Source organism: Durio zibethinus, chromosome 28, assembly GCF_047325235.1.
Source record: "Durio zibethinus cultivar Kanyao isolate XHJ-2024 chromosome 28, ASM4732523v1, whole genome shotgun sequence".
In the NCBI taxonomy this organism is placed as follows: domain Eukaryota; kingdom Viridiplantae; phylum Streptophyta; class Magnoliopsida; order Malvales; family Malvaceae; genus Durio; species Durio zibethinus.
In genome coordinates, this window is record NC_143189.1 from 11,550,024 (window position 1) to 11,564,507 (window position 14,484).

At 28.4% G+C, this 14,484-nt stretch overlaps 1 protein-coding gene across 1 annotated transcript; it reads right to left on the minus strand.

Moving 5' to 3' along the window:
- Positions 1–5,848: 5,848 nt before the first annotated feature.
- Positions 5,849–11,691, minus strand: LOC111280627 (disease resistance protein RPS5-like). The gene is made up of 8 exons (XM_089757082.1): positions 11,641–11,691; positions 11,290–11,479; positions 8,949–9,070; positions 7,943–8,098; positions 7,511–7,888; positions 7,227–7,430; positions 7,017–7,139; positions 5,849–6,517 (listed from the first exon to the last, which is right to left on the minus strand). Exons 1-8 carry the CDS (start codon positions 11,689–11,691, stop codon positions 5,849–5,851), a joined length of 1,893 nt encoding a protein of 630 aa, XP_089613208.1.
- Between the last annotated feature and the right edge of the window lie 2,793 nt (positions 11,692–14,484).

Here is a 14,484-nt window from a genome sequence, read left to right on the forward strand (position 1 = left end):
TTCATAAGCATGATCCAACATTTATATAGTAAAAACATAAAATAATCATATGCTTGATCCTATTTTCATATATCAAAAATAATAAAATAAAACATTTACTCATTTAGAAACATATATATATATACATAGGTTCGAAAACAAGCAAAGTGTGTGAGATTTTACTTACCTCATTTCGATTTCAACACTTAGTTTTTCTCCCCAAATAATTAATGGCCTATTTAAGATAGTTTCAATATAACAATAATTAATCAACCTATTTGAGACCACTTATACCGAAACAATTAAGTTAAATAAGAATTAACTCAAGAAACTAATTCTAGCAGCCTACACTACTTTCACTAAAATGACCATATCTTAAGATATGCAACTTAGAATTAAAATCTTTTTAATGCGTTAGAAACTAGACTCAATAAGCTTTCTAATCATATATGGTCCATCTCGTGATTCCTTGTGGATTAATTCTAACAATTTTTTCTATCCACATCATATGCTGCTGCTAGATAACCTGCATTCCTTCTCATAAAAATTACATATTTATTCGTAAGAAACTCCAAATTCAATTCCGTTTGTTTCATTGGAAAGTAGACTCAATAGTATTTCCAAATATATTTGGCTTAATTTGTAAATCCTTGTATAAAAATTAAGACAACTTTTGCAATTAAACCCTGATGCTACTACCTTACTGCCTTCATATCCTTAAGCTAAAATTAGGTAACTCTTCATAGAAAACTCATATTTGACTTCCATTTTTTCATTAGAAAATAGATTCAACATGCTTTCCAACGATATATAATAATCATAGCAATAATTTATCCATTAATACAGAATCCTATTTTAATTCACTATTGCAGATTATGGCATCTCATCTAAAAACAGAATTTCTCCTTCAATCTTTAAAAGCTCAAATCCATACTTTTAACCTTTAAACTCCATTCAATAATCATCAATAAATCTTAAGAACATAAAATAAACAAAGCCCAATAATTTACCCAAATAGATCATGAAGATTAATGAAAGATTTCATAATTTTTTTTGGTTTTGCTCTCAAAACTTCAACTCCAAATAATAGCAAACAACTTGACATTTCTTCTTAAATAAAAAGAGGGCATATACTCACCTTTAGGAGATTAACTTGATTGTAGCCTCTAATTTTGAATCAACAACTTGATTTTTCATATTTCTAACCCTAGGAAGATGAGAAAGAAGAACTCCTATTTCTTTTTTGTTTCTCGATAACTAGGTTTTCTTTCATTTAATAACTCAGCCCTTTTTTCTTTTACTAATTAATCTCTTAATGAATTGATGGGTTTTGGTATTACTCTAGCACAATTATTATTTGGGCTGGGGTATCACATTATCCCCTCCTTATGAAAAGTTTTGTCATCAAAACTTGATTTATATTTACATTTTATTCCTCCATTTCTATAATCACATTTCTTGCCGTATGATTGTTTCATTAAACTTTGACAAAAGTAATCATTTTGCCTCAAAACTTATTCTTGCCATTTAACCATTCAAAAAAGATATTTTCAATATGTTAAAACCCATATCATCTTGAATTTCCAAATACTCATATCCAACCATATAACTTCTACCAAGATAGTCTCTTAACATAGATTCATTATACACACTAGACATCGAGGTGACTATATTCTTTATTTTGAATTTCTTTCACTTTACCAAGAACTTCAAATGTCCTTACAATGCAAACTTAACCTTCCTTACTTTATAATCCTAATTATGAGTAAAATGATTAACCACTCGAAGCTATAAATCATATCTCCAAATTCTAGTATAATCCTTTTGCTTATTTTAAATCATTCTTTAATCAACCAAAATTTATCAACCATTTGTTCCATAAATTCAAAAAAAAGTAAAAGTTTTTCTTCTTTGTCCTTATCCCATTAAGTTTAAGACTTAGATCTACTTTCATACAAAACCTCAAAATGAATCATTGGATATTTGTCTTATAACTATTGCTACATTAAAAAAAAAATTTTTTTCTCTTGAAGTCATAAGATAAGCACTATTTAAATGAATGTCTATCAATGATAAAGCTCCAAAACTAGAAAGAACACAAAATATTCTTATCCAAAATCCGTTAGTCCTTATTTATTAAAGATTCATCACTTTCCTCACTAACAATAGCATAAAAAACTTAGAACTTAAAAAAAATCAAGATTCCACTGTGCACTATGATATTTTGTTCCAATAAAATTCAGACAAAATAAATTTCAGAACATTGTTTCATAACAAGAAAAAAAATATGTCCACAAATTTTCATGTAATTCGCTTTATGCCAGGTATTCAATCCATAACAACCTTGAATAACAATATCAACAAATCCTTTAGTCACCAAAAAGATATCATATAGTACTTATAATTTTTTTTTCTTTTTTTTTTCTCCATCGACAATATAAAATTTTCTATCAATTAACTGTTATAAAGCATATGAAATTGATGCAATAAATCATATCCATAAATTTACATTATGTAAATTTAAACATAAATCTTTGGTTACCCAAGTTGTCTCCAATTTTGAATATTGTTCGTTCAATTTAATAGACTAATTATCATATAACAATTGATTTTTCATAATTCCCACAAACATCATAATGTCTCAAATTTTCTTTTTACCAAATATATTACTATCATCTCCAAGTCAAAGTCAAAACCTACGCATCATAATCCATAAGTAAAATTCTCGTATAAAATTTAAACAATAAAAACTCCAAATACTTGAATTCATGCTGAAAGTATAGTTATGAAAATAACCAAATGCATCACATTATTTCAGAAGTTCCTTTTTTTTTAATTTTAAACTTCTCTAAAATTGAATACATGTTCAGTATCACCAACTGCATAAAATCATCACTTGTAAGATTTCAACAAATCTTTTGCCCTTTAAGATTTCAAACAATCATGCTTAGCCAAAACATATATATATTTAGTAAATCGATTACTCCTTCAAAACCAACTTCCTTACTAAATCATCTTAATAACCACAATTTCAATTTTTATTCACAAATTTAATTTCTTGCTAGGTACACAGCCTTGTACCCAATAGGCAATGTTCTCCATAAATATAAAATTTGAAGGAATCCTATAGTATACTTCAATTAGAAACTATAACCACAAATTAATCACTTTAGTCATTAAAAAAAATCAGTACACCCCAAATAAGAATTTAATGATCAAACTTCAAATTAACTATACAAATGTCCAACTTGCATAATCAAACCTTAAATACTTTCTCAATAAGAATGTATAATCAAATCAAATGAATATCCTTCTTTACGTATATTAAACTATTTACCACAATTATCACATTTTAGACTAAATCCATCAAGACAAATTCTCAAACATTATAACGCATAAATAATTATTTCAAAATTTTGACATATCATTTCATTCCAACTCCAATATTCTATACTTTTAATTCTAACAATGTACACTATTATTCCAATCTTAATCCATGACTAATGATTCATTTAACACTTATCAAATAATTTCAAAACCTCATTAAGTCGAAGATCTTTTTCTCTAACCCATAGGATCTCCAATGATCAAATCATTCTCTTAAATAATCGATTAGCTCATAGGATATGTCTCATAATAAGTCATATCAAAAATCTCTTCAACTTATAAAATCGCACTATATCAATGTAATTACACTTTCTCTTGACTACAAGATCCAAAAGCAATATGTAATATCAACCAAAATAATTACTCCATGAATTCATTGAATTATTGATTCCTTAATATTTATTGAAACTTTAACTACTCAAAACTTCATCGAATCATTTACTTATACTCACATTATAGTCTATGAATCCAACTTATGTCCTTGAAAAATCATCACATTATCCAGAGGTCATCATTTAAATTCTTAAAAATCTCCACATAGGATATGGATCATAACCACACTCATAAAATCTCTTTCAACCCAAAAATCATAAGTTATATTCTTGGAAAATCACTGTTAATCTAATTATTATAATCTAACTTCTTAGAAATCTTCAAAGATCATAATCGTAATTCTAAAAATATTTTCAAAATCATACTATAAGCTTTTTAACATCCCACATAGTTTAAAATCAAAACCTAAACTCCAAGAAAATCTCAAAGAATCATAACTTAAGCTTTTAAAGAAAATCTCATCAAAGTCTAACTCTTAAAAATTTTCCAAAAATCATAACTTAAGTTCGATACTACTTTATGTCACGCCCAGAGACCAAGATGCAACACGACCATATTACCTTAAAGTAAACCCCAAAGTAATACGAAACCTTCTTTCTTAATCATTATAAAATTCTTTAATAAATTGATATAGTCTGCCAAGTAAAATCTATATATTTAATCTAACTAATGATACATCTCTATATATCCAAATACAAACCATATAAAAATACAAAATCGTTTTATAAGATCTCATTGGCTTACATTGTCTCTGACGACTAAGTAATCTTTTCCATTTGATCTTCTAACTTTCACAAGACTAAGAAAACTTATCACTTACTCATCTGTAAAGAAAAAGTAAAAGGAAAATGAGCAAACCATAACTCAGCAAGTATAGGCTCACACACCTTACTGAATCAAGCATCATTTTCATACATATCATATAGAGTATTCAAAATAATCATCAAATCATAATGTCAAAATATTTCAAAGATCATTACTTTGTCAAATATTTCATAAATTCATAAATCAATGTCAAAATATATCACTTCATAATCATTGCAAAATATGTTATTATTCAAATATTGTAATCAATCCAAATCATGGATCAATCATTAAAAATTATTGTAAATCATCATCATCATAAATCATCATTATCATTTTTTTATCATTAGCTATGGCCACTGCTATAACCCGTAACATTGACCGTATCGACAATTTCATCCTCATTATCATTGCTAACTATTATAATCTGCTAGCTAGGGCCTTATGCTAACTACTATAACTTGTTAGTAGGGCCATATGATCATTTCCATGCTAACTATTATAACTCGTTAGCCAGAGCCGTAGAACTAGTTTTGTGTCGATGATCCCACTTTCCAGAGATGTAAAAATGTAGCTATCATAAAATCATTCTTTAAACATAAATCATTTTTTCAGTTCATTCATAAGCATGATCCATCATTTATATAGTAAAAACACAAAATAATTATATGCTTGATCCTATTTTCATATATCGAAATAATAAAATAAAACATTTACTCATTTAGAAACATACATACATATATACATAGGTTTGAAAACAAACAAAGTGTGTAAGATTATACTTACCTCTTTCCGATTCCACCACCTAGTTTTTCTCTCCAAATAATTAATGGCCTATTCAAGATAATTTCAACATAACAGTAATTAATCAACCCATTTGAGACCACTTATACCGAAACACAAATATGTTTCAAACATGAGAAGGGAAATGTGTCCCAGTAAATGCTCTTCAACTCTGGCAAAACATGCAAATAAAGAGACTCGAGTTTTCCAAATAGGCTTAAAGTTTCCACTAGCTGAGCCACTTGACTCAGTTTCCTCTCATTGATTATTTCCTCCATATTGTTGCAGTACATCACAGTAAGAGACCTCAGGTTTGGAGCTAGAATTAGCCATGTTATGTCCTTCAATTTTGTCAATTTATAATATCCATTTATTCTTACATAGCGAAGGCTTTTGAGGCAATGTTTGCTAGCAATCACAGAGGTTTGAATGTGGCTCTGCTCTTTTATCATTCTGCCTTCTCCTCCCCACTCCATCTCTACCTCTTGCAAACTTTCGCTCCCCAGAAGGCGTAGACTGTCTAGACTCTTCATATTCGCTAAAGATAAAATATTCAATCGCTTTAAGCCCTTGGATAAGTAAAGTTCAATTCGTACAGTGCAGCTGCATAACCTTTCAGTATCAAAAGTCTATCGAGAACCAAAGCACTCGTTATAGTGACAGTCAACAATTTCAAATGGTTCAAGCACTTCAATTCTTCCACCAAGCATTCACAATTATCTTCCCCTTCCTGGCCCAAAGAATAACCACAGCCTAACATTCTCAATACTTGCAGCTTTGAAAAAGCAGATATCAACTGTCTTGGAATTCTTATGGCAGGACTAAAGCATTCCAAGTTCGAGCATTTAAGCTTTTCTAAAGCCTTCAATTCAATTGGTAGCTCTCTTATCCCTGTATAGGAGAGATCGAGACATTCCAGAGACACCAATTTCGAAATTCCCACTGGAAATTCTTTTATATATCTATTGTCTGACAAGTTTAGAACTTTTAAGCCACACGTAAATTGGAAGAAGTCATTATTGATCACCTGCAACTGATTATCGTTAAGAAACAGAGTTTGGAGATCAGGACAGTTAGGTGCTTCTACTAGATTTTCAATCCTGTTCTTCAACAATGACATCCTGCGTATACTTCCCCAATTCTGAACTTCTGGTAACTTAGTTAATTGATAACCTGCCTCCACAAAAAACCTCCACTTTTCTTCTTCACACTTACATGTGTTGGGATTTGCCTTGAATCTCGTAATCCCACATCGAAATTTATAAGAGTTTTCAATTTATTTTTTATCTCATATCGAGAGTTTATTAAAGGTATAAAGGGTTTTACTCTTATAAATAATATGTTTTAGGTTTAGTTTAATAATCTCATATGATTAGATGCGAAAATCCCATATATTTAATCACCAAGAGAACAACTAGGTAAGTAGGTTATAAAAGAGTGTAATTGAGTTTTGAGTTAAATTTTGAGTAAAGAGTTTTTTGTGATTTTTCTTATTTTAAAAGTCTTTCAATTGTAAAGATTTATTTGATAGTGAATTAGGTTCGGAGTAAATTATTTTAAGTTTGACCAAAACAAATATATTTGTATGTTGTTATTCTTAATTTGAATTTACTATTTTATGTCTAGGTGCTGTGGTTGATTTCCCAACAACATGCTATCCACAAACTCATGTCAAGAAACATGTCATGCATCTTTATGCAAAATTCATTTATTTCTTCCAATAAACATACATGAAGAAGACAAACAATGATGTGGTGGCCTTGGTTTTGAGCTAAACTTGTATTGCCACGTCCATCCAAAAACCCCGCCCCTATCCAGAAATCTATAAGCATATCTTTTCTAATTTGGTAATCCTTCGAGAACAAACTACAGTATAAGAGGCAAGTTCGAATCATGTCATTGGGAAGAGAATCAAAACTGAATTTTAGAAGCGGATATACCTCTTCATCCACGTCTAGTAAAACAGAGGCAGATGATCTCCGACACACTTCAATTGCATATTTACATTCTTCAACTGTGTTCTTCCAAGCCATGGCACGAGCAATGGTGACGAGTGCGAGAGGCAGTCCTCCACACTCTTTGGCAAATTCATGAGCCAACTCACGAATACATGGATTACTTTCAAGTGTTTCTTCACCAACTTTCTTTGAAATAACTCCCAAGCTTTTTCTTCAGGCAAACACCGCACTCCAATCTTCTTATGAGCTTCCATTTGGCCACACACCTTCATAGAACAAGCTGTGAAAACTAGTTTGGAACCATTTTCTTGAGTGGGGAGAGGTATCCGAACCTTAGATAGATCAACTCGCTCCCACATATCATCTAATAACATAACAAATTTCTTTTCCTTTAAAACCCTAAAGATGTTTTGAGCTTTTTCCTCTGGACTTTTGTTCTGCCATGTTCCACCAGCTATTCCCACCCTTTCAGCAATGTCATCTTGGACCTTTCCGATATAAAACCCTTTAGATACTACTATCCAAATAACTACATCAAATCGATTTGGGGGTTCATAAAACTTGTTGTGGATTTTGTTCAGGAGGCATCCCATGCCATGCAGGCCAACAATTCCCACTTGTTCAGCTTCAAGGATGCTCCAAGCCTTGTCGAATTTGGATTCCAAACCAACAGTATGCTCAGGAGGTCATTCAGTCACTAGAGGTGTTGGTTCTTCCTCAGCCACCTTGTCAAAAACTCCCTTGCTCTTATGATCCACAACATTTCGGAGCATTTGGGCAATTTGCTTCCCAAACTTCAGGTTGGACTTGGGACTCATAGAACAACAACCTCCTATACATAATTTCTTAATTTCCTGAGGACTTTCCACAATCAACAATGAGCTCCCTTAATCAAAGTTTCTGCCCTCGAAAGCCAGCATTGAACTTGGTCTAGCCGCTTCAGCTGTTGCTGATCTTCGGCTATTTTCACACTTCTGATAACATCATCCCTTAGACCAGTTCAAATATTTCAGCCTTTGTTGGGACTTGAGCTCAGTTGGCAACTGTCTTATACTTGTCTTGGATAGATTGAGATATTGCAGGGAAACAAGTTTTGAAATTCCCTGGGTCAATTCAGTTATGCCACTATTGCAGGACAGGTCTAACACTTTTAGATTAGGCATAGATTGGAAGAAGTCATTGCTGATTGTCTTCTATGTGTTTTCATTGAGAAACAAGGTTAGTAGGTTGGGACATGAAGGTGTTTCGATTGGATTCTGAAGGCAATTTGCCATTAGTGATATCCTTTTTACTGCTTCCCATTTTTTGATCTCTGCTGCTTCAATTAATCGAACACCTGCTTGCACTAAAATACTTTCCTAAAAAATATTGCACCCATTAGCTATCCACAGAGCCATATCACGAATCACATCGTGCATTTTCACATCATAACCTTCTCCTTCCAACACACATGCAAATACAATTGTCCCAATAAAGTCATACCCTTGATTTTGAGCTCCATTTCTGCCATTACATTCATCTAAAAGTCCTTCACAAATCCAATAATAAATTAAATCAGTTTTGTGAATGACAGTCTTTTGGAAATAAAGTACAATATAAGAAGCAAGATCTCACTTTCCAATTAGGTAAATGATCAAAGAACTTCATAAGAGGAAAGACCTTATCCTCCATACCTCAAAATTCTGAGGCACATTTTCTCAAAACCTCAATTGCACGAATCCATTCTTGTGGTGTCTTCTTGCAGGCCATGGCTCGACCGATGGTGATAATTGCTAGTGGCATACCAGCGCACTCTTTGGCCATAATTTCCGACAGCATAGGAATGTCTGGATGCAAGTTGAAAGTATCATTTACCTATCAGCTTGTGTTGGAAAGAGAATAAGCGAACAAAAAGGATTGTAAGTTTGAAAATTCTAATCAGCAATCTGGAATGTTTGTAATTTAGCGTAGCAACACAATGAGAACCATCATTCAATATTTTCCGATTGAAGTATTGATTTCATCACTGCTTCCAAGCTCCAGCCACTTCCGATGAGAAAAATGGGCATGAGCATCAAAGTAGTTTTCAGATTTCACAATAACGAAACGAAACAATATATATATATATATATAATAAAATTGAGTTAGATTAATGTTTTTATAAAGCTGATTAATGTAACTACCTTAATGAATTAAGCAAAATATATTAACTTTCTATATTATCAATTTGGTGGATAGTTGGATCATATTGAAACAAGCAGCTTCAATTTTTTCTTGAACAAAATGTCGGAACAAAATCCACACATTACACAAAAATTAATTTATAGATTTTCACCGATCATTGCATTTATTAAAAATATTATAAATGAAACCTACTCGCTGATCTAGTAAATTTATCTTGAACATTGTTTATTACAAATAAAAAAATTTTACGTGCGGTAACGTACGAGACTATTTCTAGTTCATGTTAATAAAGCAACAGTTCCATTCATTTACCCTGAGATCATACATATATTGTTGCTATGAACCATTGAATATTCTTTGTTGCCCAGAAGTATGGTTTGCCTGATCCCTCGTTATAAATGTTTACATCCTCTTTCACTCCCCATATCATAATTTTTGGACTTTTTAACTGTTTAAGTGGAAGTTTTAACACCACGAAATAAAAATAAATTAGACTAACAAAAAAGAGAGAAGTTGAGAAAGCTCATAACAGCTTCCAAAGAGCATTTGCAACCACAATAATTAGATTGTATCAATACTAACTTAATAGAAATTAGAAACTTCTGAGTAAATGATATAAATTTGAAATTTTTAGTATCTTCTACTCGTATAAATTACAATACTTATAGTGTATTAATTTTTGACATATGCGTAATGTATATGTCATTTTTATATTTAAAAAATTCAATTAAATAATTTTTTTTTTGTTTCTATATAATAATGATAAATACGAACAATTTAATTTTAATTTTGATAATTTTTTATATATTTTGATAACATTTGTTAGAACTTTGATCACTGTTCATAAATTTTTGGTATCTTCTATACAATTTTGTTAACTTTCAGTATTTAATGACTTATTATATAATTTTGGTAACAATTGATATAATTTTAATACTTTTTGATAAAATTTTGATAACCGCTCGATGTAATTTTGATAAGCTTTATGATATACGTTGACTAAATATTTAATTTGAGAGATGAAACATTTATATGATTATTCAATTTAGAACTAAACATTTTATTTTATATGAATAAAAATTAAATGCTATGGAATGTTTATAATTAAATATATATTTAGATGAAAATTTGTGAGTGTTTCACACACACTCTTAACTCTAAAAAATAACAATTAAATGAAAAAATCAATCATCTATAATTTTTTTAGTGGTTAAGTATTATTTTAAATAAAAAAATTAAAAATAATCCTAAAATAGAGATCTATTTTTTAGGAAAAAATTAGAAAAAAAAACATTTCATTTTTTCTTACTATTTTAAATACAGTTTAAAAACAAAAAGTAAGAAAATAAAAATTAAAAGTTCTAGTATTTTTTTCACAATCATTAAATTTTCAATTATTCAACATTAATCTACAAAAAAAAAAAATCACCACTCCATACTATAATACTCATGAAATTCAAAACCCAAAACTAAACCCTATAAATAAAAAACATTTCATTTTTTTTATATTTTAGGAAAAAATTAAAAAAAAACATTTCATTTTTTCCTACTATTTTAAATACAGTTTAAAAATAAAAAGTAAAAAAATAAAAATTAAAAGTTCTAGTATTTTTTTCGCAATCATTAAATTTTCAATTATTCAATATTAATCTACAAAAAAAAAATCACCACTCCATACTATAATACTCATGAAATTCAAAACCCAAAACTAAACCCTATAAATTTTTGTTTGTCTAAAAATTTTGAATTAAAACATGTATGAAAAAGACAAAAAACTGAAACCAATGATCTAACATCACCCTAATTATAGAGCTCAAGGATCATAAACCCCTTCAAAAATCATCAAATCCAAGGAATATCCCATGATCCGAAGGGAAATTACCTGAACCCATTGTCAAAAGATCTAGAAACGACCCGTCTTTAGGTAATTCACTGTTCAACTGTACTGTTCCGTCCAAAATCAAGCGTGATGGGGACTCCGCTTGAAACTCAATGGTGGATTGCTCCGAATGGGTCCTGGGAGGCTCTGAGTTTGCAAACTGGGCAACAACTGCTTGGATTTCGAACACACACTTCCCCCATTTTCACTTTCGAACACCCTTGAATTGCAAATTGCTTTTCTCAGCTGCAGGTTTCTCGCTTATGTGTTTCACTATATTCTTTTCCTTTTCAAATCTCTGGGATTGTCTTGGGTTCTCTTTCTCAGTTTTGTCTTTAAGCTTATTAGGCACACCTCATAACCCTCACCTCCCCTTGATTCATTTCTTCGAGACACCTTTTCCATCTCCAACTTCTTAATTATAAAATTACAAAAAGAGATTCATTGATTAGGTGTTTGTTAATCTGGTTTTCTTCCAAAATTTCAAATTTGGCATAGATTGAGCATGCAGAACCTTTTAACGGCTCAACAAGGCAAGGTTTAAAATTTCTAGTTTTTTTATATTGTAAATAAAGGAGTTACAGCTAAAGAGAGAAAGTGAACACTAAGAGAAAGTAGTTGAATGGAGAAAAAAATTGAATGAAAAAAAAAAAAAAAGATAGCCCTTTGCAAGAACAGAACAATGGGAGGCTTTGTAGAGAAACAAGAGTTGAAAGGAGAAAATTTTGAAGTTAAGATAAAAGGAAAAAAATTTGGAAAGAAAGAAGAAAGAAAAGTTGTTGTGTTCTTATAAAACTGATGTTTTTATTATCTTTTAATTTTTTTGGGGTTTTAGGGAATAAATTAGTATAATACACAACTAAACAATGCAGTTAAACCACATGGAGAAGACACGCACAATTTGTCATCTAAATATATCCTTAATTGTAAACGTTTAATAATGTTTAATCCTTATTTATATTCTTAATTGTAATCATTTAATCTTAAATTGAGTAATTATGCAAACATTTAATCCTAAATTGAGTATTTAACCTATTTTTTTTTGTAATTATTGATAAAATTTATGCCATCATATATTAAATATTGGATTCCTACAATAAAGTGTAGGCTTCATGTTAGTATAAGATAATTTTCTTTTTTATAAAGTAACATTATTGCTTCATTTAAATTTAGATTTTCTTTACTAATTTTTTTATTAAATAAGCTCATGGTAGATTTATCCTAGCCTCTTAAGATAAAAGTTCTAGTTTTGTTTTTAATAGTAACCAAGGTTCAATACCTGACAACTTTGAATATAAAAAAATTATCAAATATTGATAATTAAGTTATCAATGATTTACTACTAAGTTATTAATAATTTATTACTAAAATAACATTAATTTACAACTAATTTATAAATGATTTATCACTAAATTATAAATGATTTAACATTAAATTATTGATAATTTATCACTAAATTACTAGAAATTTATTATAAAGTTATAACTGATTTATTACTAAGTTATAGATTATTTATTACAAACTTATCAATTGTTAACTAATTTATTGCTAAATTATCTCTAATTTACAACTAAATTATCACTAATTTATAACTATGTTATTAGTGATTTATTACTAAATCCCCAATAATTTACTATTATACTATTATGCATTTATTACATGTTATCATTGATTTAATACGTAGTTTTCGATTATTTACTATGAAATTATTATAATTTATTATTAAATTAATCATGATTCACCATCAAGTTATCACTTATTTATATTAAATTATCCATGATTTACTATAATATTACTAGTGGTTAATTATTAAGTTATAGATTATTCAAAAAAAAAAAATTAAGTTATCGATAATTTACTACTAAGTTATATTGATTTACTTTCAAGTTTTTAATAATTAACTACTTAATTATTATTGATACTATTAAGTTATTTATGATTTAATACTAAATTTATCATTGGGATAATGTTACAAATGACTCTTGAATTATAGTGAAATGTTTAATGTGGTATTTAAATTTTAAAAATCTTTAATGTGATACTTAAACTATGAATTTGTTAATTAATATGGTACTTATCCCTAACATAATTAGTTTCAAATGATGATACATGGCATACAAGCAACTTTTCAAGTACTGCATTAGTTAATAATTTTATAGTTCAGGTATCACATTATATATTTCACTATAGTTTAAGAGCCATTTATAACATTAACCTTTTATCAATTAATTACTATTAAAGCAAAATTGATTTATTGTTAAGTTAGCATTGATTTATTGTTAAGATGTATATGATTAACTACTAAGTTACTATTTATTTTTTATTAACATATCCTTGATTTATTAATATGCTACTATATATTTACAATTATGAAATATGGAATTTAAAAAGTTACTGGCAATATATAAGATAATTTTATTTTTATACGATAATATTATTATTTTATTCAAGTTTAAAAATTTTTTTACTAAATTTTTATTGAATAGATTTGTGATAGGTTTATTCTAGCCCCTAAGATGAAAGTTTTTTATTTGTTTCCGCCATGAACCAGGTTCAATCCCTAATAATAAAAAAAATTATCAATGATTAATAATTAAATTATTATTTATTTACTATTATGTTATTAATCATTTATTACTAAGCTACCAATAATTTACTACTAAATTATCAATAATTTATTACATATTTATAAATGATTTATCCTTAAATTATGAATTATTTATCGCTAAGTTTTTGATAATTTATTATAAAGTTATAACTTATTTATTATTAATTTATGAATGATTTATTATAAAATTATCAATGATTAACTAATTTACTGCTATATTGCTACTCATTTGTAGTTAAGTTATTAATAATTTATTATTGCGTTATTGACGATTTACTACTAAATTATCAATGATTTATTATTATATTATTATATATTTACTATTATGTCATAATTGATTTACAATTTAATTTTTGATTATATACTACAAATTATTATTAATTTAGTATTAAATTATCCATGATTCATTATCAAGTTATCATTAATTTATATTACATTATCCAAATTTACTATTAATTTATCATTGATTAACAATTAAGTTATTGATGATTTACTATTAAATTATATTGATTTACTTTTAACGTAATGAGTAACTATTAAATTATCAATTATTTAATATTAAGTTATTATTCACAATATAAAAAAAGTTA

What these genes read in the sequence shown, in the direction of transcription:
- LOC111280627 (XM_089757082.1), bottom strand. Translation starts at nt 11,691, where the DNA reads ATGGAAAAGGTGTCTCGAAGAAATGAATCAAGGGGAGGTGAGGGTTAT. An exon ending in TCTTTTGACAATGGGTTCAG is followed by an intron (nt 9,071 to 11,289) that starts GTAATTTCCCTT and finishes ACTTGCATCCAG; the next exon opens with ACATTCCTATGCTGTCGGAA. An exon ending in TACTAGACGTGGATGAAGAG is followed by an intron (nt 7,140 to 7,226) that starts GTATATCCGCTT and finishes TTGTTCTCGAAG; the next exon opens with GATTACCAAATTAGAAAAGA.